At 41.2% G+C, this 26706-nt stretch overlaps 1 protein-coding gene and 1 long non-coding RNA gene across 4 annotated transcripts; one reads left to right on the top strand and one right to left on the bottom strand.

Annotated features, from left to right (window-relative positions):
• The first annotated feature begins 397 nt into the window (after nt 1-397).
• On the top strand, nt 398-23837 carry UBE2W (ubiquitin conjugating enzyme E2 W). Of its 3 annotated transcripts, none has more exons than XM_081205279.1 (6): nt 398-562; nt 10378-10469; nt 13525-13627; nt 15977-16132; nt 16990-17065; nt 18490-23837. In XM_081205279.1, the coding sequence occupies exons 1-6, from the start codon at nt 548-550 to the stop codon at nt 18501-18503; spliced, it is 456 nt and encodes a 151-aa protein (XP_081061405.1). In that variant the 5' UTR covers nt 398-547; the 3' UTR covers nt 18504-23837. The 3 variants fall into 3 exon arrangements, with proteins under 3 accessions (XP_081061405.1, XP_081061407.1, XP_081061406.1); XM_081205281.1 differs by lacking the exon at nt 398-562 and adding an exon at nt 5464-5613; XM_081205280.1 differs by lacking the exon at nt 398-562 and adding an exon at nt 8064-8085.
• Nucleotides 19445-25783, bottom strand: LOC308593099. Its single transcript, XR_014010697.1, has 2 exons — nt 25260-25783; nt 19445-25131 (listed from the first exon to the last, which is right to left on the bottom strand). It is a non-coding gene; the product is annotated as an uncharacterized lncRNA (long non-coding RNA).
• Between the last annotated feature and the right edge of the window lie 923 nt (nt 25784-26706).

The following is a 26706-nucleotide window of genomic DNA, read 5'->3' as shown; positions in this document are numbered from 1 at the left end:
CAGGAAAGTACCAGGATGGCACTCAGCACCTAAGATTATTATAATTATACTGTAATTATATGTTTATTTATACCCCGCCTTTTCCCCTGACGGACTCGGGGCATCTTATAGATAAAAAAACTGGGTTTCTAATTTTTGTAAGCCGCCTTTATTTTCGATTTAATAGGAAGCAGAGATTAAACAATCACAAAAAAACGAGAGAAAAAGGCGATCTAGGCGAGAACCGTTTCAGGCAGCCGACATTGGCGCCCCGCTTTTCGAAGGACGGGATTTCTCGACGTCCGCTCGGAACTGTCCCTCTCGCCTACTTGGAAGCGATCGCGGCAGCGGTTCTTCCCGGCGCATGCGCTCTCTCCTCGGGCTGGCCGGCGCGCCCACGTGACCTGGACGGGGTGTGGGGGAGGAGGCGAGGAAAGGGTGCCGGCGCTATTGCCGCCGCCGCCGCCGCGCTGCGTCTCTCCGCCTCTGTCTCTGTCTCTCTCTCCCTCCCGGCCCGGGCCGGCGGCTCAGAGAGAGGGGGGGAGGGAGGGAGGGAGGCGGATCCATCATGGCGTCTATGCAGGTGAGCAGCTTGCGGCGGCCAGGCTGGGGCGGCGTGTCCTTTCGTCCCCAGGTGTAGAGGGGGAGAAAGAGAGGGGGGACGGGGGGGGGTGCGGAAAGAAGGCGGCGGGGCCGGCGGGCGGGGGGAGGAGGGAGGGCAGAGCGGCGGTTGGCGCGGGGGCGGCTCTCCTCTCGTGCCCCTGCTGCTGCTGCTGCGCTGCTTTCTGTGGATGCGGCTCCGGGGAGGAGGAGGAAGCGGCGGCTGTTGTGGCGTTTCCTGGGCGAGCGGCGGGAGGGACTCCGTATGAGGAACTTGGCGCCGGAGCGAGGGGAGCCTGGGAGCCCAGCGAGGGGCTTGGGAGAGGCCGAAGGGAAGCCCTTCCCTCAGCTGGGGCAAAAGGAGCCGGGCATTTATTTGGGGTCGGGGGGGGTAGGTGCGCGCGCTCCAGGTTGGGCCGGTACCAGGAACCAGCAGGTGCGTGACCCCCGGCTCTTCTTCCCTTAGGTGTGGTTTAGGGCTGGGGTGGCTTGGCCCGGGCTGCTGCTGCTGCAGCTGCTTGGGAGGCAGGAGGAGGCGCCGGCGCCGGAGAGCTGAATGGGCCTTGCTGGCTTTTGCTGTGACAGGTCTAGTCGCACCTCAGCGATTTCCCTTTAAACTTCTCCCTTTTCTTCAGGGTAATTTTCAGCGCAGGGCTGATACGGGGCGGTTTGGGGGGTGGGGTGGCGATCCATGAGGGGATGATTTAAGGAGGAGGGTCGCTCAAAGTCAGGAAGTGTGGAAAGTCATTCTGACGTCCTTCTCCTTTTTTTTTATTGCATACGTTAGTCACTGTATGTTTTGCTTTAGGAAGGAGCAGCGACGGTAGCGCCGTCCTCTGCCTGATGCTTTGACGTTTCTCTCTTTCTCTCCCGCTCCGCCCCCCCACCCCTTCTCACCTATTGTGCCTTGTCCTTCAGACTTCAAAAAGGAGAGCAAGCTTGTTTGGTGTGAAATTTCCTGTTCAGATCTGCCCTTCACCAAAAGGTCCCGCAGTTCGCCCCGCCACAGAGCTGTTCTGTGGGATTACTGATGTGATGGTGCATGAGAAGCAGTTTAGGAAAGATGCTAGGCTACGAAATCAACAAATCAGCACCATTTATTTATATCATTATTACCTCGTGTGGTGGTATTAGGCTACAGCCCTTTGTAGATAAAGTTATACAGTGGTACCTTGGTTTAAGAGCAGCTTAGTTTATGGACAACTTGGATTAAGAACGCGGCAAACCCGGAAGTAGGTGTTTTGGTTTGTGAACTTTGCCTTGGAATAAGAACATGTTTCACTTCCTGTTGAGTGTGTTCCATTTGTAAATTGAGTCCCCCACTGCTATGGGAAAGCACACCTTGGTTTAAGAATGCTTTGGTTTAAGAACGGACTTCAGGAAGTTTGTAAACCGAGGTACCACTGTACTTGGAATAGACCCGTTGACATCAGTCATGTCCTATTGTCTTCAATGGCTCTACAACCCATAGAGGTGGACTTACAAGCTTGACCAGCTTAGACAAGTACATCATCCTATGAAATAGGGCTGCCTGTCAAAAACACATATTACAATACTAATGTCTTTTAATGTTCCACTGGGCTTTCTGTTGCTTTTGGATGAAAGCAGTGCATCCAGTGTTGCGCCTTTTTTTAAAACAAAGAAACAAGGATTTATATACTGCTTAATCATCAAAACCTCTGAGCAGTCTACATAAAATATAAAACATAGGACAATATGTATGTGATTTCAATTTAGAATTGATGTTAAAATATAAGAAGTACAGTAACTACATATTTTAATATCAAAGAACAAAGGATATTTTTAAATTATGTGAAGCAAGATTAAACAAAACATGCAGAACAGACATCTAATGTTCCAAACAGATGGACAGACAAAAATCTAAACCTTATTTATATTCAGTTTAAATAATACCAGATTGGAGATTAAATTTGCCGATTTTTTTCCCCAAGAACTTGACTTGTAAAACTGCGTTGGAGCAGTTGGAGAATAGTTCTTTTAAATGAAGGCTTTTTTGGATTCACACAACATTAATGTTTTTGTGGGTTCTCCCCACTCCATCTCTACCACTCCGCTTCTTTTACATTTCCCTTAGCTTTTACACTGCAGAATGAGAACTTGCAAGTTTCTCAGTTCTGTGATCATTAAAGTGCACTACTTTTAGTCACGATAGAAATTGTGTTGTATTTGTTCTAATTTCTTGGTAACTTTCTGGCATTGTGAAATTCAGCTCTTGTTTCTTATTGTGGATACTGTGCTGTCAGGGGTATTGATTAAACTTTTGGATAATATGCTAGGGATACCTTATTTCCCTAGGCAATTTGATCAGAGAATCAAGTGAAGGTATTTAACATCATTTCCAGCTTTCATGTCTGTATAGCACTCTTGAACACTCTTGTATTCCGTTCAGTCTTAGGGAATAATTCATCTGATGACATATTTAATTTAAATGTGTAATTCATTCAATTATTGGTGTCACTTCCCTGTTTCCCAGGGTATACTGTATCTCAGGAGAGGGCTTGACACTTTGGTCTTCTCTACTGTATCTAGTATGGGGCACTAGATATTTAGTAGCAAGAAATTGCCCAAAGAGGCCACATTTATAAAAGAATTCTGCATTTTCTATGGCACTGCACCAGTTTAATTGCCTAGAGCAGAACTTTCCAAACTTTTCATGTTGGTGACACACTTTTAGACATGCATCATTTCGCAACACAGCAGTTCAGTTTTACAAGCAAATTGGTGATGAAACTAACTCCTTTCCAATCCCAAGGACTGTGGGGAACATTGTGCAGCACACCTACACACTGCAGGTGACACACTAACGTATCACGACACACAGTTTGGAAAGCTCTGGCCTAGAGAGCTAAACTTTTGTTTATTCTTTTGTGTTGCATGCAGGTCTCCTACTAAGCAAATAAAAACAATAATGTTTGAATATTTTAAAACCAGCAGTTTAACTTGTGTGTGTTTCATAATCTATTTTACCACTTCTAGCAATTGAAGGTGGTGTCTAAGCAGGAAGTAAGCTAATCTTAGTGCAGTGGGTGCATGATGGTACATTGATACATACCCCCATTCAGCCATGAAGTTTGCTAGATGGCCTAGGGCGACTAATTCTCGCTTAATTTTAACTGTGCTATTTTTAAAAATCTGATGTGTTTTTTTTTTTGTGTGTGTGTGTATGTGTGTGGTATGTACTACACACACAGTGTATGTATAATACGCTGAAATGAAATGCAGCTGAAGGAAAATAAGAAATGCATGTAGCATAATGAAATACCCACCTAATAATATGATGTAGCACTATGAGATTATGCTCTGCTCTGAACACATTTTAGGATTGGAACATATGTCAAGAACTGACTCATTGTAATTGGACATGTGAAACCACATTGCTTTTTGGATTGGTTCAGATATAATGAGAAACCATAACCTTTCCTAGAATGGGAGTGAGTTGTTTTGTCATTAGGCATTCCTCTCTCCCTTGCCCTCCCCTTCCATGCGCACAAGAAGGATATTAGAAAATTTCACTTCATTTTAAACAAACTAGTTTCCTGTAACATCTAGACTCAGTGAACTGTGGTGTTAAGAAAGATAAGTGGAATAGACAGGAACACACCATGCTTTCAAATTCTGACTTGTTCAAAACTATATTTTAAACAGTTCTCTGAGTTTCAACATAATGGAGAACTGCATCTTATGTGGAAGTTACATTCCTGGCCATCTTGTGTATAAGTAAAATTGTGTAAAGCTGGAACAACCCCTAGAATACCATCGTTGCAGTTACCGATGAGGGATGAATGCAGCTCTTAGTCTTCCTCCTCCTCTCTGTCACTGGATGATGCTTCAGATGATATTAGGACCAGGGGGTTGACTGGTAGCCAGAAGTGCTTGGTTGTGGTTCAGATCCAGAGGCATGGCCACATCTAGTGCTGCTGGTGGTGGTTTCTTTGTGAGGAACATTATGATTGGCAGCTGCTGCTGTTGTGTCTTGAACTTGTCAAACATTTCCTTGAGATCATCTGTAATCCCATGGATGATCTTGAAGCTGTGTTCCATGGAAGGGTCAAATTCTGCAGTCAGATCATTTGTGTGCTTTATCACTTAGAAGAGTTGAGAAAATTTTTGACTCATGCTTGCCATCCTCATCATCACATTCTGAACTTGATCTGACCAGTTCCTCTAGCTCTTCAATAGGCAATACCTGTTGACCCTCAATTAGTTCTCCCACTTCTTCCTGGATGAGGTCCACAAAACCACCACCACCCATTTGCCTGACCATCTGCACAATGTTCTCCACCCCAATGGCAATGGTTGGAAATCCTTTGAAATTGTGTGTGCATTCCTTCCACAAGTTTCACCAGCATGTATTCACTGTTTCAAGCTTGATTGCATCCACTGCCTGTTTGATGTAGGTGATGCAATGAGCAATGTAAGCAGTGAAATCACACCTTGATCCAGAGGCCTGCTTCATAAATGTGGGAGCCACATTTGATCCAGAGGCCTGCTTCATAAATGTGGGAGTCTTGCTTCTCTAAGGAGAGTGTCCATGTCATCTTGGCCAACAGTTTGAAAGGCATCCACAGCATCTGACATCTCCCATTTTGTTTGAAAAATGAAATCTAACTTGGAATGGATGCAAGTAATTTTATCTGCATAATAGTCAGAGTGGACCACCAAAGTTTCTATCTATTTCCTTCCTTGACAAATTGTAAGGGGTTTCACCACCCAGAATTGCTCTATTAGATGCCCCTGAATACAGATTAGGCTGTTATGTTTGTATTCTTGTTACATTCTCAACTCCTTGGAAACCAAAGAGATAGATGAACTCTACAAATAAGTCTTTGGGAATAAATGGGTAATTTTTCTATTCCAAGGATTAGTCAGGACCATGACAGAACCACCAGGCATGTCAGTAGGAAAATCCAAAAGGACTTCAGGAATGCATTTGGCTTCATGAGCTTTCAGTGGCAGCCTATGTAATGGGTACTCAATCCCTGCAGGTACCAAAAGCAGCCCAAATCTGACTAGGTAATTATCTGTCTGTAGCAATGAAATCAGTGAATCAAGCATATGCCAGGCTGAATATCATTTGAGGCTTAGGGTTGTTGTGGGGAACAAGAAGTCCTGAGCTGTTTTTCTCAAGGTGGCATTGGCATGAATATATGTCTCAGTTGAGAAATGGACACTAGAAGATGGTAAAGTGGGCTGCAAACAGGCAGAAACTATTCTGCTTTGAGAAGTCAACACTACGTGTGCATTTATATTTAGTATATTCAGTGGATTGTTGGGCTGAGTGAGTGAAACATTGATGAACCATGACAATGTTGATCCCTATTCATGCTGATCCTGTGCCTAGGAACTCAGTAAGCAAATTGGGAGAGAATAACCTCACCACCACCATCATCCAACCTATCTCTGTAATAATCAGCATCTTCATCCAGGATTAAATCCTGATGGCAGCAGTGTTACCATTCATCAGCCTAGCTTTCAGGAGAAGCACTTGCAAGTTTGATGAGTTGCAGTCATGTGTACCAGGAAATGTAGGGTTAAAGGAAGGATTTGAAAGTGAGAGAGCATGCAATGCCTTGTCTTCCCTTCACCTGACCTTTCCAATTCCCACTGTCCTATCTGCATCTGCCTAGGACTCTGCAAAGGGTAACACCATCAACTCCAGTATCCCCCGCCTCCCTGCCTATCCAAATACATATTTAATGGGCATGCCTTCCAGTCCCAAAGGCAACCTCCTTTGGTGCTGCCCCCTTCTGGGTCACCACCACTGGTGCCCTGCAGAAGGACTGGTTTTCAAAACCTTCCTCACAGGGCTGCTACAAATGTAGGCACAACTGGTGCTGATAGTAATGTCCTCACTGTGGAACTTCAGAATAAAATATACAAAAATGAAAGCAAGATAATAAGACAAAACAGTGTGTGTGTGTGTGTGTGTGTGTGTGTGTAATTGTACTACCTCAGCAGGCAAAACTTCCAGAAATATCAATGAAAAAGACATAAAAGTAACCATCCCATCAAGGATACTGTCTAGCCAAATATACATTCCTCCCCACTACCAACTGCTTGCTTAGATTGTATACTTAGGCATCTGAGGCAGTCTTGTTCTCAGAACTAGCCAGACTGAAATGTGTCAGGGTAGCCAACATAGCACACCCCATTTGTTGTTGGAGTACAACTCACATCAGCCCCTGCTAGCGTGGCTAGTAGGCATGGAAGATGGGAACTGTAGCCCAATAATTTTTCATCTGAGGCCACTTTAAATTGGCCTGCTATCATTCACTCTGAGCGACTTGACCAGAAAAAGGAGAGTTGAAACTAAATGGAAGGTTTTTCCTGCGGGAAAGGGTAACTTTCCATTGTCTTTCAAAGAGGTACATGGGCATTTGTTATGAAATCGATAGGGACTCGCCACAGTGATCCATGCGACGGGCATCTCCAGGGTTGACTACTGTAATTCGCTCTACGTGGTGCTGCCCTTGAAGCTGACCCAGAAACTCCAGAGGGTGCAGAATGCTGCAGCGAGGCTCCTCACGGGGTCTCTACCATGGGAGCATATTCACCCAGTGCTTTTCAAACTGCACTGGCTCCTGGTAGAGTACAGGGTCAAATTTAAGGTGCTTCTTTTACCTTTAAAGCCCTTCACGGCCTAGGACCCTCGTACCTATGGGACCGCCTCTCCCGGTATGCCCCACGGAGAGCCTCAAGGTCCATAAATAGCAACACCCTAGTGGTCCCGGGCCCTAAGGAAATTAGATTGGCTTCAACCAGAGCCAGGGCCTTTTCAACTCTGGCTCCGGCCTGGTGGAATGCTCTGCTTCATGAGACCAGGGCCCTGCAGGATCTGATTTCTTTCCGCAGGGCCTGTAAGACAGAGTTGTTCCGCCTGGCCTTTGGCTTGGAGCCAATTTGATTCCCTCCCTCCCTCTCTTTCTTTTTTCTTTTCTTTCTCCTCCTGCGAGGAGGCTACATTTTAATATTTTCATGTTTCAATATTTTAATGTATTTTAATTTTGTTTTTAAGTTGTAATCATTCAACTTGTTTTTATTATTGCTTGTAAGACGCTCTGAGCCTGGCCTTGGCTGGGGAGGGCGGGGTATAAATAAAAATTATTATTATTATTATTTTATTAAAAACTATAAAGCACATTTAAAACAGTTCTAAACTATGCTGCCACTTCAAAGAGTGCTTTAAAAACTTCTGCATAGGTCATCCTCATGTTGCATGTTAGAGCACATGATCTAAATATATGCCAAATGCTTAATGTTAAATATTTGATAAAACTGTGATTGTATTCCAGTGGCAAAATCTATTTCCTTGAGTCTAGAAGGACACAGTGCCTTTGAGAAGAGATCTCTATAAGGTTTGCTGGAATCTGTTTTCTCCCCACACCCACCTCAGCAGTCCAGGGAATAGGAAGTCTGTGTGCATATCACATATCTCCATTCAACTTTGACTGTGCTCTCAAGTGACCGTGGTGGTGGTGGGATATGGTAGGCATTTGCAGACCTTGCATTCTCCATAGTAATACCTGTGTGCGTGTGCTGTGCGGTAAAAATAGAAGTCTGAGCTCTATAGGGATCTGTCTCCCTATGGATGCTGTGTCCTTACATGAGAACAAATCATGCCTTGCTTTGCATTTGAAAGTAAAGCAAATTTATGAATAAAGTGTGTTGAATGTAGTAGATGTGAGGTAGGGCAGAGAGAAGGCACAGATAGTTCACCATGTGAAATTAAGGGATGATATGTACCAGGATAACCTTAATTTTTACCTTCTAGCTTTCCTGTTTTCATAGTTGCTGACCCTGTATTTCAAGGCTGCCATAATTGTGTCTAATTTGTTACTGTCTAATCATTTTATACTGTATTCGACTTTTACAGAAACTTGTACTAATCCATTCATTTTGCTTCTAATTTCCTTTAAATATTCTCTTTTTGCTAATAACCTAGTAATTTGAGTGTAAAAAGGGTGGGGTTGAATTCTTTCCCCTTGTTTTAAGTAAACAAATTAGTCATTTGTTACTTCTGTAGCTCCTGAGTAGGTCTGTGATACAGTATAAAATAAGAGAATGCATTGGGGAACAACTGAAGCCTGAGCATTTTTTAAAAAATACCAATAAGTAAAGGACAAAACTTGTCTCTGCAGCTTGTGTGTAACTTGTGACTGCTGCTAGTGCTGCTACTGTTCTCTAGAAACAGAAATACCAATTATCAATGTAAATTTGTGAAAACTTCCTCTTCCGCTTATGTTTGGGGATTTCTTTTACAATGTAGCAACCTGCCAATGTTTGTTTCATTGACATAAAATGTACAGTTCCTTTCCATATTAAAAGCCTGCACCTGAAATGAACAGAAGGACTGTGTGTTCTTCAGTTGTAAGTTAGTGACTAACACCACAATCAGAACCATGGTTTAAGCTGCACAGCCCTAATTCCACTTACCTGGTAGTAAGCCCCATTGAATTAAATAGGACAAACTTTTGAGTTGACACGGTTAGAGTTAGCACATGGTTTAGGATTGCAGTATAAATTACAAGGTATTATGTACATTATTATGCACTCTTTATGCTGGAGTCCCAGGGTAGAGTACAACAGTTAATTAAAACAGAAAAAGTACAAAATTTCAATTAAACAATAATTAAAATTACAACAACACAATAAAATATGTTGGCAACCTTCTTTTTTTTAAACATCACTATGCAGAACTCATCATTGCCATCTAACCATGCTGTGTTGGTGGTTCGGATTTCAATCCCCACCCCCACCCCACTTCCTAGTATGAGAAGGATCCAGGGCAGCATCTATTAATAATATTTCCCTTTTCTTCCTGTTTTAGGCTTCCTGCACCTTTAAGCAAAGCCAGAAAGCCAATATTAAGGAAAGTCTGCTTTGCATAATCTCTAAACTCGGTAAAATCTTGAGATAAATTTTAAAATAAAATCTCTAGCCCTCATTGTAACAAAGGAATTCTGAAGAGACTAAAGTTCAAAAAGGAGACTCTCCAGATGTAGGCCACAATAGTTTAATAGTTTAGGCACACTCAGGGATTTCAAAACTCTCAGTGAACACCACCTCCCTGTGCCATAAAGCAGAAAGTCCCTCGATTTCTTATGTGGGTTCTCCATACAGTATGGGGTACAGTAGTACCCCGGGTTAAGTACTTAATTCGTTCCGGAGGTCCGTTCCGGAGGTCCGTTCTTAACCTGAAGACCACTTCAGCTAATGGGGCCTCCTGCTGCTTCCGTGCTGCCTCCACACAATTTCTGTTTTCATCCTGAAGCAAAGTTTTTAACCCGAGGTACTATTTCTGGGTTAGCGGAGTCTGTAACCTGAAGTGTATGTAACCTGAAGCGTACATAACCTGAGGTACCACTGTACAAGTCCCAGGTTCCACTGGCGATGCAGAGGTTGTGTTCCATTTCTCTGGATCTTGACTACTTGGCTACATTTTTTAAAAAAGAAGCTGCTTATCACTCTGAATATTACTGCTATACACCACTATATGGAATTAATAGTACCAAAGGAAAATAAGTTGTTACACTTCTCAGGAGATGTTTCCAGAAATGTCATACAGAATTAAAAGTTTAGACCAGTGGCTTAGCATTGACACATGTCAGTGTGTCAATATTCATGATATGAATATTTTTATAAATTTTTGACATGTATCATGTCAGCCTGTTTGGCAATACTGTTTGTTAGTCAGCAGTAATATGTACTAAACAGTTACAACTGTAAGGAATATATTATTAATGAAATATTTAAAAAGCTCTTCCTTTCTTTTTTTAGAAGAGGCTACAGAAAGAACTGTTGGCTTTACAGAATGACCCACCACCAGGAATGACTTTGAATGAAAAGAGTGTCCAGAATTCAATTACACAGTCAGTGTGTTTATATTTTCATAATTTCTTTTCTAGCTGAAACTGAAAATGGGCAGGATGTTGTGTTTTCCTAACAATATACTGTTTTAAAAATTGTGAAATGTACATTATCTGACCTACGCATTAATTATATTTGCAAGCTTGTTATAGTATACTTATACATAGTTATTGGCCTATGCATTTATATTAAATATATTTGCAAGTATGGTATAGTGTAAATATGGGGTTGTATCCAGTGCTACTGCACAGGGTTACGCTGGTGCAATGGGATTTGCATTTCCTCTCCTCAGGCCATGTGCCCCCAAGTCTGCTCTGAAGGGTCCCCTAACCCAGTGTTTCCCAACCACTGTTCCGCGGCACACTAGTGTGCTGCGAGATGTTGCCTGGTGTGCCGCGGGGAAAATTAAAAAATTCGAATTTTTTTTTTTAAAGTCAAAATTTCGATTGGGGCGCCGTCACTAGATGACCCCTGGGGTTCCCTCCCTCCCTCCCGCTCTGCGCCTCCCTCCTCCTCCTCCTCCTCCTCCTCCGGGGAGGCCCTTCCTGGCTCTCGGCCAAGGCTTGGCGGCTGCCACTCACTCACTCGCTCGCCCACCCGTCCCTCCATCCCTGCACCCGGCCTCTCCCCCTCCGTCCCCGGTGCGGGGGCTGCCGGGATCCGTAGTCCCCTCGCCCTTGGGCTCCGCGCCCGCGCGGGGTGCGCGAACTACGTTTCCCAGCGTGGCCTGGCGGGCCGGGCGTTTTGTTTGAAGCGCTCTTCTCCCGGCCATGGAATGAGCGCGGCGGCGGCGGCCGGGCGGGCAGGGGCTCTTCCGCGCAGACCCCGCGCAGCCTGCCTGCGCCCCCGCGGAGATCGGGTGGCAGGATGGAGCCCGGGGATCCCCGCGGAGGCGGAGCGGCGGAGGCGGAGGCTGCCCCCCAGGTAGGGCTGCATCGGGGGGGTTTTATTTTTGCAATGCTGCATCCGCGCCGGAGGGGACGCATCGGACCGCGGGGAGACCCCTTGGCGGGTGTGCAAGGCAATGCATGCGTGCAGGCGTTGCATGGAGTGCAGTGCAATGCAATGGCAACACGGCGCCCTGCATGCATGCATGCAACTTCCACCGGCGCTCCGGACTTGGCAGGTGAGGGGGGTCCCCAGTGGGCGGCAGAGAGAGCCGGGAGGGCGAAGGGGAGCCGGGGGGGAGCAGCGCTGCTCCCCGAGCCGAGCCCGGGGGGAAACTTCGGCGTCGTTGCGCCGGGTGTTGGAAGTGGAGGCTGGCGGGGGCCCCTCACCTGCAAAACCTGGTCGCCTCTCATATATTTTGTGCATTGCATTCATCGCCCGCTTTCTCCTCCAAGGAGCTCCCGGGGGCGCGCGTGGTTCTCCCCGTGTTATCCTCGCAACAACAGCCCTGCGAGGTGGGTCAGGCGAGTGGCCCAAGGGAGCACCCAGGGATTGTCCTGGCCAGGTGGGGTGATTTGAACCCTGCTCTCTGCCCGGTCTTCGTCCTCATTTAGCCCCCACATGTGTATGACTGTGCATGACTGAGGTTTTCCCCCCTCGTCTTGGCTATGGTGTGAGTCTGTCCTGTTAATTAATGGGGTTCTGCCTTCGGAGAATATGAGCCAGCCCTCAAGGAGGTGATTATGTAATTTGCTAGCAATTCAGGTCCCTCTCGGCGTGACGCTGCGCGCTGACGTCACGGGGCTGTAATGGTGGTGTGCCTCGAGATTTTTTTCATGAAACAAGTGTGCCTTTGCCCAAAAAAGGTTGGGAAACACTGCCCTAACCCCTCTGAAGCAGATTTTGACAAAAGGGAGCAAACAGGAGAAAAAGAAGTTCTTGGTGCTTGCAGAAGTCTCACGTGCCTGCTGATCTGTAGCATTGGATATAGTCTATAGTAAGTATAGGATTCACACAATCAGCAGCTGGAGCTGTTCTGTTACTCTCAAAATAGTTGGGTGGCAGTAAAGTTACAGAAGTTTTCTTTATTTGTTATATTTATACCCTGCCTTTCCATAAAAAACGCCCAAGATGGCATTTTTAAATGAATAAATTAAGAATGTTCTGCTTTTTATCTAGTTTTGGGGCTGCTCATTCTAAATGGAGTCACAAAACTCCACAGTTGGAATGCAGACTGATTTTCAAGGTTTTCTTTCTTCTACCTTTTCATGTGAGGTACTGAAATAATTAGAAAGTGAAAGGGCAAAAAACCTATGGACAATTGTTCTGTATTCTATAAATATTTGTGTTCATGTTTGTTGACTTTTTTGAAGGGAGCTGTGGACACAGTTGTCAGTATAGCATCAAGGTGTCCCGTATTCAGAACTGTACACATAGTTTACACAACTCAATTAGGAACTGCTTTCAGCAATGCATGGGTGACTGGATAGTGCTGTCAGCTTCAAATGATTTAGGTACAAACATTGCTCACTTGGAGACATGATTTACAAGGGCATCACTTTTTATAGAAAAGAATGGTATGTGGTTCTGGTAGTTTTGTGAATATTGAGAACCCTTCAGCCTTTCCCCCCCATGAAATAACAAGTTGGGGTTGGCATCACAAAAGCTTTCTTGTTATTGCCTCTACCTTTCAATAAAGTTAAATCTTCATTGCTCTTGATTAATGTATTCATAATGTTTGTCAAAGTACATCAAGACTGTAATTTAAAATTTATATTCACAATTTAAACAAAAGCAGCTCTTGCTAGAATTGCAATTTACCTGTCTACCCCTCCCGCTTGTTATTAGAAATTTGAATGGGTTATAGTCCAAATTTGATATCAGGCACAGTTCTGCTGGCAGGAGGTGGTAGACTGAATGTACAATTCAGAGACCTCCTTTAAACATGGCCAAGGATTAGCTCATGCAATAGGACTTTTAAAGATTTTTTTCTGTAAGCATTAGACCTTCCTCAACATTGAAAGTTGCTTTTTGCCACTATGAGATTAAAAGAAGACCCTTTTCAGTGTAGGAAACAGCTGCTTGCAAACTAGAGCTCAAAACCTCCACTAGATATATTGAGTTACTAATTTTTTTCTCTGTGTTGTGTAATTTATTTTATTTCCAAAGATGGATTGTAGACATGGAAGGTGCTCCTGGAACATTATATGAAGGGGAGAAATTTCAGCTGCTATTTAAATTCAGTAGTCGGTATCCATTTGACTCTCCTCAGGTAACTTACACTATCATATATTTAGTTTCAATTTTAAACCACTTGTGTAGCAAAAGTTGATTATACATTGATTACAACTCATTGGGCGAAAGTCATTGCCACTCCAGCAGATATTGTGGAATTTCCCTTTTTCTCTCCTCCCCTGCTCTGGAGGGTTCCCCAATCCTGTGAAGCAGATTTTGGCACTACATAGGAGGCTGAAGTGGGGAAGGGAAAGGCTTCTGTGCATAAGTGGGATGCTACAATTGGATATCACACTGTGTTATCTCTTCAGAGAGCAATAAGAATAGTTTATTTCTGGCAGTAAGTGCTGTTTTGTTTTTATTTATAATTTTCATTTATATACAGTATATAACAACAATTATTCAATCATAATTTTAACATTTCAAACTCCAACTCACTTTCTGTGAGTTCTTTACATTTCTTTTCATTTTCCTGCATACTCCAAATTATCTCAACATATTATTTTATATATCTATTCCCATATATATTTTGAAACTGCAGGTTTTTACATTAATCCTGCCAATGTGTTAATCTATTTACAGTTTGTTTGTAAATACTCAATAAACCATTTCCATTCCTTTCTAAAAAAAATAAAAATGTTATCTTGAGTTCTTATTCTCCTGGTAGGTTCGCCATTTCTCCGTAGTCCATTAACTTCTGTATCCATTATTCTCATGTCAAGACCTCTTCTTCCTTCCATTTTTGGGCACATAACATTCTTGCAGCTGTGGCTGCATACATAAATAAATTTATATACGGTTTAGATAGTTCTGATCCCATAATTTCCAAAAAAAGCTTTTGGGTTTTTAAAAAATAAATGTTATCTTTTTCAGTTAATTACATAACATCTCCCAGTAAGCTTTAACCTTATTACAAGGTACCATCCACATATGAAAAAGGTACCAACTTTCTCTTTACATTTTCAACACATATTCGACTTTGATTTATACATTTTTGCCAATTTACTAAGTGTTAGGTACTATCTATATAGCATTTTCATATAGTTTTCTCTTGAACTATAACATGCTGTAAATTTTATATCCATGTTCCATAAACGTTCCTGTACATCCATTTCTACATTATGACTAATATTTGTTGCCCAATGTATCATTGAAGATTTCACTTGTTTGTTCTTTGTCTCCCGAGCAATAAGAATAGTTTAGCCATAAACTGAGCACCTAATTATCCACCATGGCAAATAATATTGACATTTTGAGTGGCATTCCTTGTTCCAGCAATTGACTGTGAACCATGCCTTATCTTTATGCCTCATCCTTAGCACTCAGAAATTTGCCTTCGTGCCTGTGACTTAAAAATGGCTTGCTAAACAGGAGCAAACTGGATTAAAGTTTATATGTAACATGGCTAGCTGTTTTTCACTGAAACCAAAAAGTGCTGCACAAATTCTGTGACTTACCTGTATTTATATTAGAATAAAGTTATAAACTCAAACAAAAAAGCAGTCAGTCCTTGGTGGGGCCCCTAAACTAGCTTAGCCCTCTGAGGACCACGGCATGTATACCCAGCTGCCCAACCCTCTGCATGGGCCTGGTTAAGGACTTTCCTTTTGTAGACTGCTTTTGAATGAGGTCTGCCTGGCATGTTCGTTGACATCTTTTTGGTGCTTGGTAAAATACTACCATACCTTTTTTTCTTAGACCATGATGACGTTATTCACTATTAGTGTGCTGCCACAGTTTTCTGCTTTTGTTACTGAGGGTGAGGAGAAGCTTTGTGTATTTTTCATGAATAGCATGTGCTTTTATGTGAATGTGTTGATGTTATAATGTATTTTTACTTTTGCTCATGTATTTAAATATGATGTAAATTGATTGGACACCTTATTGTGTAACAAGTGGTCAACCAGTTTGATAATTAAACAATATCCTTATCTTGGGCAAAAGAAAGAAATAGCAAAATCTGTGTTGTGTGCATGGAATAAAAGAAGATCTGAAATCATACCTTAGGAATTATTGTATATGGAAAAGAAGAAGTGAAATCCCATTTATTACATAGTGGATGACCAAGTGCTAGACTCTAAAACCTACATATTACAAAATAGGGAAAGTAGGATGTAATTGATGTTTTTTCCAAAATTGGAAAAGGAATAATGAGTATGGATTATTTAGTTTGGTTGAAATTATGTCTTTTCATAAGGCATATGTTTTGGTCCAATGATTGATGTCATAAAACATGGAAGTTATATAAAATGTGTAATTTCCCTCTCAAATTAAGTAAATCATAGCTGATATATATATATATATATATATATAGAGAGAGAGAGAGAGAGAGAGAGAAATACTGTCAATAAAATGCTAATATATTAATTCTTTATTTTGTTTTTAGGTCATGTTTACTGGTGAAAATATTCCCATTCATCCTCATGTTTATAGCAATGGTCATATCTGTTTATCTATTCTAACAGAAGACTGGTCTCCAGCTCTTTCAGTGCAATCTGTTTGTCTTAGCATTATTAGCATGCTTTCCAGCTGCAAAGAAAAGGTAAGTCTTTAGAAATAGCCTTGTGATACTACGAAAACCTCCCATTCTAAAACTGAGGTTTTATTGATACTTATTAATTTTCCCTTTCTAAGCGTGATGGAATAGTTTAGTAGTTCTAAGTTAAGTGATATGCTGGAACTGAAGGTCAAATGAGTCAATATTTACTGGGGGGGAAATATTTCTGTTGAGTAACTGTTACTGCAATAATAAGGTTTTGTGTAGAAGAAAGGCAATTGCTTTTCTAATGCAGTAAATAACAAACATTAAGACTGAATAGTGTATATACCAATTTCAGTTACTGAATTAGTTCATGTAACAAAAAGGAGTGTCGGAATATAGCAGAATGCACTTGGTCTGCTCTCCAGTGCACTTACTTGGGATTAAAAGCCCCATTTAACTCAGGGAGACTTACTTCTGAGTAGATGTGCATAGATTATTGCACTGTAAGGTATGCAAACATTTTATTGAATAATAATTTGGTGTCTATTCAGACAAATGCTACAATGCTAACCTATGTTAGTTTATTTCAGCAAATATAAATTATAGCACCTTAAAAGTTTAAAAAAATTATTATGCGCAAACGAAGACAAGAGCCTACATGATTATCATGCATCTCAAGTTCACTTTTATTCCACTGAATCTTTATTGCATAGGTAAAATAACCCTTTCTGCTTCAAAACCATTAAGTTTGCAGCACAATCAGAGGGTATTTTGACTTTTCAAGCTGGCAAGAGTTGGAGAAGAAATCTCCTAAATGTCAAGTTCGCTTATCATTGCTATTAATGCCTTTTTTGCATGTATGTATAATCTTATACTGTATATCAGAAATATACTGATTTGATGGGCCTTTATTGCAGAGACGACCACCTGATAATTCATTTTATGTAAGAACATGTAACAAGAATCCAAAGAAAACAAAATGGTGGTATCATGGTATGTATTGACCTTGAAGAAATAAGCAATGCATCTAAGAGCATTTGAAATTCCTGGGAATAACAGTGGTTAGATTTGCTTTACTGAACACAATACTGTATGTGAGGAAGAGTGATAGCTTAACGGCAGAGCACTTGCAATCTATGTTGAAAGCCCCAGGTTCAGTCCTTTGCTGCATTAGTAACAGGTTTAGTTAGAAAAAACCTATGCCTGACATTGTCGAAAGCTGTTGGCAGTGAGTGGACACAGTACTATCATATTTGATATAAGGCAGCACTTTGTATCCTGGGTGGTCTTCAGTTGAGTTTTACTCAGAGTAGATCTTTTAAAATTAATAGTCCTAACTTAGTCATGTTCATTAATTCCAATGGGTCTGCTCTGAGTAAAATTGAATTGAAGGCCACCCATGTATCCTGTGTAAAAATAAGCCTCCGATATCCACAGAGATTGAATTGGATCTGGACTTGCAGCTAACTGGTGGAATTCTGCTTTTACCAGAGGAAGCAAGGAGGCAATTTCTAGTAATTTCTGCTTTCCTGTGCCTCCTGAAAATTTGGGGGTTGGGGTATTCTCTGGAATAACATGAGAGATTGCATGGCTACACTGAAGCAGGAAGGGGAATTGGCAATAATTAGTTCTCTTCCCCCCCCCCTTCCACCAGCAGGGAGCTTCTGCTGGATCTCTGTCCCTTCTGCAAAATGCAACAGGCCTTCTGTCTATGGAATGGCCAGTTTGGATCCAACTCAAGAAGTCCATAACACTAGAACCCTTCCAGCCCCAGCCAAGTTGTGACACATACAAAGAGTCAGCTTTTATTTTAGGTGCATGTAAGGAGTTGCTGGTCATGATATATATGGGTACCAGTTACATTGGACTGTATCCAACTGCACGAGGACTTCCACTTATGCAATTCCCTTTCCTCTCCCCGTGTGCTTCTTCAAAATCTCCTTCTCCACTGTGCAAGCCAGGAGGGTAATGAAAGAAAAGCATTCAGAGCATCTTATCAGGGATAATAATATCTGCTGTGGCTGGACTTGGATGGGAAAGATCAAGAGCAGAACCTAGCGGAATTCTGAACCTTTTTTCCTTGAAAATCTAGGTCCCATGGCAATGATAGAGGGATGAACTGTTGTTTGAGGAAAAGCAAGCCTAAAATCTGCTTTGGTTCATAGTTCTTTGCATATTGGCCTTAATTTATTTAAACAGAACAAAGCAATACATTGGTTCAGATTATGTGGTCTGTTTTTCCAGAATGTGTAGGTTTTCATAATTTTCCAGGGTTCTTTATTGAACAAGCAAATCAATATATGTTGACCTTGTTACCATATGTGCTGGTAGGTGATATTTTGGCCTTAAATAATTTTGTAGATTTTGGACATCAATATATGTTTAGTACATAATTTTGTTTTTGTTTTGCTTTAAAGATGACACTTGTTGATGCCACCATTTTGTGATACTCCTAACAGAAGATAGTCCTACTGAGAAAATGAGCACTTTGATCATTCAGTCTTTGAACTTTTAACCTCTGACTGGAAGTGACAAATAGGCAATGAAGACTACTTCCCTTGACTGCATTTTTACTGGTGTGCATTCTGGGCGCATGTTGATCGCTGGTTCAGTCCATGCTACTGACGTGCTTTTCTTAGTCATACAGTATTAATGCAGGTGTTAGAAAATGTCAGAATTCAATCTTTAAATTTTTTGGGAGAATTCCAGGTCTTCATGTATTGTGCAATAATAAGAATTTCTTGACGGTTTTTGGTGTACCCATTGCCGGCAAAAGATTGTATCAGGAAACTTATACCCCTGCCACAAGAAAAGTTAGATGCATGATAGGGCCTATAAAAAGTTTGTAAGTATATTGGTATTATAAAGTAACCTATCTTTACTTTGAAAGCCACCTAATTGTTTAGATTTGGATTCTGTGCACTGTGATCATAAAACTAGCAGCGTGAGTTGAAACATGCTTAGCTAAAGAACTAATAAGATCATTGCATATTTACTGAACTCTCAATGTTTTCACAATGAATTCCTCCCCCCCCCCCAAGTTATATCAGCAGAGAGGTACGTACTATGTTATAGCCCTATGGTAAAATGGATACCTTTTGTGTGTGTATTATATTTCTGAAACAAAGGTATGAATAAAATAGAGTAGGGGTGATTTAATCAAGGCAAACTTTGTTCTGAAAATGGGAACAGACGGCAGTGACAATACTGAATTTGCTGCAGTCCATGATTGGGCTTGTTAATATGTACACTAGAGCTGTTTTCCAAGTAGATTGCACACTGTTATTTCATACTAGCCTTCAGCATGAGCCCTGTTGCCTACACAATATTTCATGTATTTATATGTTTGAATTTTTTTGTTTGAGTTCACTGTTTCTTTTGTTGTGTTGTATGTCATATTTGAATGTTACAAAACAATATTTTCACTGAAAAGCTGTCAGAAGATATTTTCTTGTAAATTATTTCTTTACCTTGTAAACATTTATCTTGTCTTCTAATCCTGTACTATAAAGGAAGAAATACATTTTGGACAGAGACGAACTGTTTTGACAAAAAAGTGTGGATCTTTTTATTTAAGTTTAGACAAAAGTATATTTTTCTTACCTTGTCCCATACAGCCATAGCAATTTTTCCAGGTTTTCTCCTTCAAAGATCTGCCTACAACTAGATTTACCTTTTATATAGAAAAACAATTGTTAAACAATAGTGAATTGTTCTTCACCTCTGTGTAATTTTATGATACTGCATCTAGGCTGTCTTTTTAGGAAGCACTGATGTGTCTTTTATAAACTTACTACCTTTACACATATGCAAACTTTCTATTTCAAAGCTCTTTTTAATGTTGCCTTATTGCACTAAAAAGAAAATCAAACCTAGTAGTCAATAAATGAATGTCTGAATTGAGTACAACTCTTACTTGATTTTTAAAGTAAGAACCAGGTCAGCTTAGCTTAAAAGAACCTACTAGGATTGGCTGAAGATATTCTAGCGTTTTTTTTACTGCTGTGTTGTAACTTACAAATTTTATAGATATGTAAATAGTACTGTATCTTCTCTAATATTTAAAACAAATATAATCATTAAACTCAGGGGTGGGTACAAGTCAAATGGAAGAAAATAAGTGTTCTGTATTGGCACTGAATTACAAACTATCAATTTGGTAGGGCTGTTTTAAACAAGAAATTGTTATGTTTTCTATTTTGAGGGAAACTTTATTGGCTTCTTAATCAAAAGTGAATAGATGCTGTGGATATAAACTTGTATGTAGATGTTCATAGTCCTCCTTTAAAAAATGAGAAGTATTGCTCTTCAATTTCTGTTCAAGCCAAAAAAAAAAAAATACTGAGGGATTGGAAGGTGTATATCTCTTTATAATTTTCTCCTATATTTTTACTTGTAAATTAATTTATAACAATCCATTATGAGATGTATACATACTGATAGTATGCATGAGCAGTAACCACTGAATATTTAATCAGCATCTTCATATTTGCATAAATCATCTAAGGAATGTTGGAAAACTGTATATTTTTCTTCCGCAAAGCAGATTTACATAATTAATCATGTCAATCTGTTCTCTTAATCCACAGTGAAGGAACACCTTCATAGATCTGAAACTTTAGATTGCTTTGTCCATCTAAAAGACTAATGTAATTGTTCCCACACTGTGGATTATGTTACAGAATAATTGTTTAAAAGGATGTTAATGTCCATTCTTAAAAACAATCCATGCACATATTTTCATTTATATAAATATCACAGTATGGATTAAATGCAAATTACCAAACAAAAAATTAAGTATCTGGGTGTTTTTACGCTACTGCTGTGTTCAAAGAACTTGATTGTTACCTAAAAATACTATTAATCTTAATTTAAATCAGGAATAGGCAATCACCAACGTGAGACTTCATATTAGCAATGAAGTTCTTCTTGCTTTTGTGATGGATGTAATTACTTGCTTCAGCAATGAAAACTGTTTCATAAGAATTGACCTGCAGGATCAGACCAAAGGCTCATGTAATCCAGCATCCCATCTCCTGCATTAGCCAACCAGATGCTCCTGGGAAGCCAGCAAGCAGGACATGAAGGCAATGACTCACTTCTAGCGTTGCACCCCCAGCATCTTTCAGTTGGTGACTTAACTGTCTTCAAACCTGGAGGTAGCATATTCCATTATGACTAGTAGCAATTGACAGTCCTATCCTCCACTAACTTATCTAAACATCTTTCAAAGTTATCTTAGCTGCTGCTCATCTCCATATATTATGGCAGCAAATTCCATGAATTAATATGTACTGTGTATGTTCTGCCAATCCATACCATTGGATAACCTTGTGCATTATGGAAATGGGAGAAAAAAGCTTCTCTCTACCCATTTTATCTGCACACATATTTAATTTTAAAGAGTGGCTGGGACCCATCAAATGGGTGGGGTATTATTATTATTATTATTCCCTGCTAATCAACCCCCCCCCCAACTTAAATGACACAGACACTTAAGCTTTCTAATTGGGAAAGGTGCTCCAGCCTCTGATCATTTGGCTGCCCTTTCCCCAGCTTTGTGTTGCTCTTTTTGAAAACAGCTGATCAAAACAGTTCACACTATTCTAAATGTGGTTGAACCATATATTTTATATAAGACGTAATACTGAATTTTAAATTTTTCATATCCCTTTCCTGATACTCCTTAGCATGGAATTTGCATTTTTAACAGTTGCTGCACACCAAGCAAACAGGTGAAGTTAGGAGCTCTTGACCCAATGTGCACTCATATTGAATTGCATTTGCTATGTTATGCCCGTTCTCCCAGTTTGGAGAAGTCCTTTTAGAGCTCCTAACAATCCATTTTCATTTTATCACGTGGAATAATTTGATGTGATCAGAAAGCTTGGCCATCTCACTATTCATCCCTATCTCCACAGGACTTATTTTAAAACCATTTGTGTCAATACAAATCATCTTGGGACGTCACTTCTAACCTTTCATTGTGAAAAATGTCTGTTTCTCTCTGCTTCCTGCTCTGTACCAGCACAGCAGATGCCAATCCATACAAGGACTTGCCTTCTTATTCTGTCACTGCTAAATTTACTTAGAAATTCTACTAGATCACTGCTAACTTCACATAGGAGTTCTACCCTATTCACATGCTTTTTGGGATTCATAAGAAATCTGTCATATTGGTAAGTCATGCCTTTCCTTTACAGAAGCCATCTTTATTCTGCAGCAAGACTTGTACTTATATATGTTTACTAATTTTAGCTTTAATAATACATTACCCAAATTCACCTGGAACAGACATCAAGATAACTATTCAGTTATTTCCTGGATCTCTTCCTGTATGATATGCAGACTCGGAGATTTGCTAATCATTAACTTGTTGGTAACTCCTTCAGCTTCTCTTGGCACCTTTGACTCCGTCCTTCAGATTCATTCACTCCTCAGGAAAAGAAATCTGTCCATATATAGTATCCACCTTTCCACTTCTGCAGTGAAGATGCAAATACTTCGTTCAGTTTTTCTGTATTACCTCTCAACATATCCCTCCCCAAACAACTCCCTGGCTAATTTCCTGATTCTGATACATTTAAATGAGTTGTTTTCTTTCTTAATGTTTTTAAACAATATGCTCCTGAGATTCCCTTTCCCCACTTGCCTGTCAACTTGTATGTATTTTGCTAAAATCTGTGCACCCAGCCCTGTCTTTGCCCTACATTATCATTCCTTCCAATGAAGACCTTCTTTTATAGCATCCTTGACAGACTCTGCTTGTTAACTATACCGACAACTTCTTGTACGTCATGCCTTTCATACAACCTGTGGTGTATCTTTTATCTGAACTTTGGTTCTTGCAGTTTTAAAACGCCTGCAAGCCCTTTCAATGAAGTTAATCCGCTGAATCTTCCTTTCAACTTCTTTTTAAGTAAATCAACTCATATATTTTTAAAAGAAGTGTCTCTTCAAGTTAAAGAGAACTTGGAACAGTTTACAATTCAAGAGAAACAGAATCTCAATTTGCATCTGAGGGTCAGCATGCATGCAGACTGAATTACTGAGAATAACGTGTCTGAAGTAACAAATACCTTTTGAATTGTGTGTGTTCCTTAAAACTGCAGGAGGACACACATCTTTTGTGGGGGTTAAAAAGCATGAGGTGGTAAGCAAATGATTTCACTTTAATTGGTGGTCTTGTCTAGTGCTGGCTTCATTAATGTACTGAATGCCCTGTGGGTATACTTGCAGAAAAGCAGCAGTTGAGCAGTAGAACTGTAAAATTGCTTGTCTGTTCTGGTCAGTAATAAAACAGTTCAAAATCCATGCCATGAAAACATTGTTCTTCAAAACCTTTAGGAATGTTTTTGAACGTAAAACTGGAGAAAGGAAGAGATAATTAGACTATTGTCAATGATGTTTCACAAAGTGCAATCCCATTCATGCATACTCAGAATGGTGTCCCATCAAGTTCAATAGAACTTACTCCCTAAGTAACTCTGTGTAGAATTGCAGTGTAATCTTAACCATGTCTACTCAGAAGCAAGTCTTACTGATTTCAATGGGGGTTGCACTCAGATACATGGGGCTAGGTTTGCAGTGTAAATTGTCCAATTGCACTGAAAAATCCTTTCTTTAGAAGGTCAACTCAGTTGTGATATTTTCTGCAAGTAAAACAATTGAACTAATTTATTGGGATGTAGTCTGTTTCTTTATGTATAAAATTATCTGTGTTTGAAACATTCCTATTCCTCAATAAAGTACTTTTTCAAACAGAGCACCAATTTTGTCTAGGTGCCAATTACAAGGATGACAACTTCAATACTAAAAACTCTAATTTTGTTCAGGAATCAGGATATAGTTTATGTCAACAAAAGTCCATAAATTGCCTACATCTGTGCAGGTATGCAGATATCTATGCAATCATTTGCTGTACTAAAAAGATGTTCCTTGTTAGAGTCCATGTTTGTTGTTTTCCTAGGACCTGTTCTCTTTATTGAAGGAGATACACAGCAAAGACAACAAGCTGGATTATAACCTTTCATATTCTTACATTGTTTTTAGGCTTTTAGTGGTAATGTATGCTACAAGTCTGCCTAAGAAATATGTTTACTGAGAATGACAGGCCCTAATGCCTGCAACTGGACCCATGTTATCAGGCTTCTCTCTGTCTACTAAATGCTTCTCAGCTGTGTGGTTCAGCAAGTAAGTCTTGAAGACCAGGAATTATAGCAGTGACAGAAAAACAAGGGAGATGTTTTCTTCAGGAAAAAAAGTCACAGAATTGTTGCTATCTGAAAGTATGGCTGGGCAAGAGTACTGAAGCAAGTTAGATATAGAATTAAAGCTCTTTATTTTATAAACACAATGCTATCAAATAGGACAAACCTACAATGAATTGAAAAATGAGGAGGAAGGCATGCCCACTGAAATCAATGTAGTCATGAATAATTTTAAATCCATTGATTTCCATGAGTCTGCTCTGCAAATTAATTAGGTATCACCCTAATATATTTATTTTAGAAGTGCTCTTAATAAATGCATGGATTCATTTGTTAAAATTACATAGACTTGATTAACTCTGCAAAAGTTATATTTTGGCACACGTTCATCAGAAGTCATCACTAGAGCCTTGTGTACAGGTCCATTACTGGACAGAGCACTGCACTTCTCAGTCACATTGCTGAGCAGACATTTATAAAATGGTGAGCATGTGGTCCTTGCATAACAGCTTTTTATTTACCTGTAGTGAGCACATGATATTTCAAATACAACTGTTAGGATCAATACATCCCCCCAAAACCTATTGACCACCCATTCCATTGCTTGACAGTTTGCCACCTTCAGGCATGAGTGGCTGGCAAAAAGTTTTCTTTGTTGAAGACTTACTTTGGCAAAGTTTGGGTTTTGATGGAGGAGAGAATGATGGAGAAGCAATATCTAGAACTACTTTGGAGATTGGGTGGGGGAGACAATACAAGGGCCTGGCCTCTTCAGAGTGGCCTGTCATTAGCTAGGTCCTGGTGATTACAGTTTTCTGTCAAGCAGAGCCCTTTCCTTCTAGACTAGCCCTACTATTAGGGAGTGTGAGATGCCTGCCTCATATACTGTATCAGATTCTGAAAGATGGCAGCAGCCCCCAACTAGTCCTCCTAAGTCTTTTAATTCTACATGCAACTTTAGTAACATATATTGTTACTCACCTTTAATCATAAGGCTCCAGGGCGGGTTACAACAATTATAACAGTGTTACAAACACTTTCGAACAATTTACTATCACCCGCTCTGCTGATCCTAACACATGGGGATGGGGGTCTATAGGAAAGAAAGCGGTCTTTCAGGAATTTGTATTTGGGACATGCGTTGTTGAGGGCTTTTAACACTTCAGTGAGTTGGGCCTAGAATCAAACAAGCAACCAATGCAACTGCTTTAAAATGAGGGTTATGCGAGGTCTAAATGGAGCCCCAGCTAGCTATCTGGCTGCTTCATTTTGAACCAGTTGAAGTTTCCAGGTCATCTTCAAGGGCAGCCCCATGTAGAGTGCATTGCAATAATCCAAACTGGAAGTCATCAGAGCTTGGTGTACCATGGCCCAGTCATCATTGCCCAAATGGGGCCATGGCTGGTGAAGCAGCTGGAGATGGAAAAAGGCACTCCAAGCCACTAAGTCCAAGGCACCCTGAGTCACTTGAGCCTCCAGTGACAGTGTTGAAACCAGGAGCACCCCCTCAGGTATAAATAATAAAAAATTTAATTAGTACTATCATCATAATATGACTGATTGATGAGCAGGAAGGGGAAGATCTGCATCCTTATCAAGATGCTGGGCTCAGCCTGCCCACGCCCAGAACAGAGTCTACTGTAATTTTTCTTTCTCTCTCCCCTTCCGCTGCCAAAATAGTTCAAGCCTTGGGGTGGGATGTGGGGAGCCACCCTATTCTAAAGGCCATGAAGCTTACCGGGTGGCCTTTGGCCAATCACTGCCCTTCTCCACTTAACCTACCTTGCAGGGTTGTTCTGACGATAAAATGAGGAGGGGGAGTATGTGGGATAAAAATATAAATTGTACAAAATACAGTGGAGAACTAATTGCTGAAGCAGAATGTTATTTTTGAGGGGAGCCTGTTTTGGGCTGAGCCCTTGAAAACTCCAGCCTCCAACTACCTACTTTTCTTAAAGAGTAAATCTACTTTGCCTATAGTGTTGCGCCTGATCCTCAAAAGGCTTGCATACAATTGGGGGGGGGGGAGGAAGAAAAAGAACAACGCAGCGCAGTCCGTTCAGTCTGCAGGGGAGCTCCTGTTTCGGATCCGATGCAGGTGCAACGAGTGGCAGCCAGGCGCCTCCTCGGCTGCCAGCGCCTAGCAGCCCCGCTCCGTTCCTGCCCACACGGGGGGCCACAAACCCGGCGGACCAAAGCGACATTTCTCGGAAAGAGCCCTGCGGTGCCCGGAGCTGCCGCTGGGGGGCGCGGCGAGTCCTCCGCCGCTCGGGCGGCGCGAAGGGAAGGGGATGCGGACGGGGCCATTTGCGGCGCCAGGAGAGGGGGGGAGCGGCGGCGGGGGTCGCGCGCGGGGAGGCTTCCGCCGCGGCGGCCGGGGAGCGGGATGGTCCAGGGAGCTCTAGGCCGTGGCTCTCTGGCCGG

The sequence above is a fragment of the Podarcis bocagei genome (assembly GCF_964188305.1).
Source record: "Podarcis bocagei genome assembly, chromosome: 8".
Taxonomy (NCBI): Eukaryota; Metazoa; Chordata; class Lepidosauria; order Squamata; family Lacertidae; genus Podarcis; species Podarcis bocagei.
This window is presented reverse-complemented; position numbering and strand designations above follow the sequence as displayed.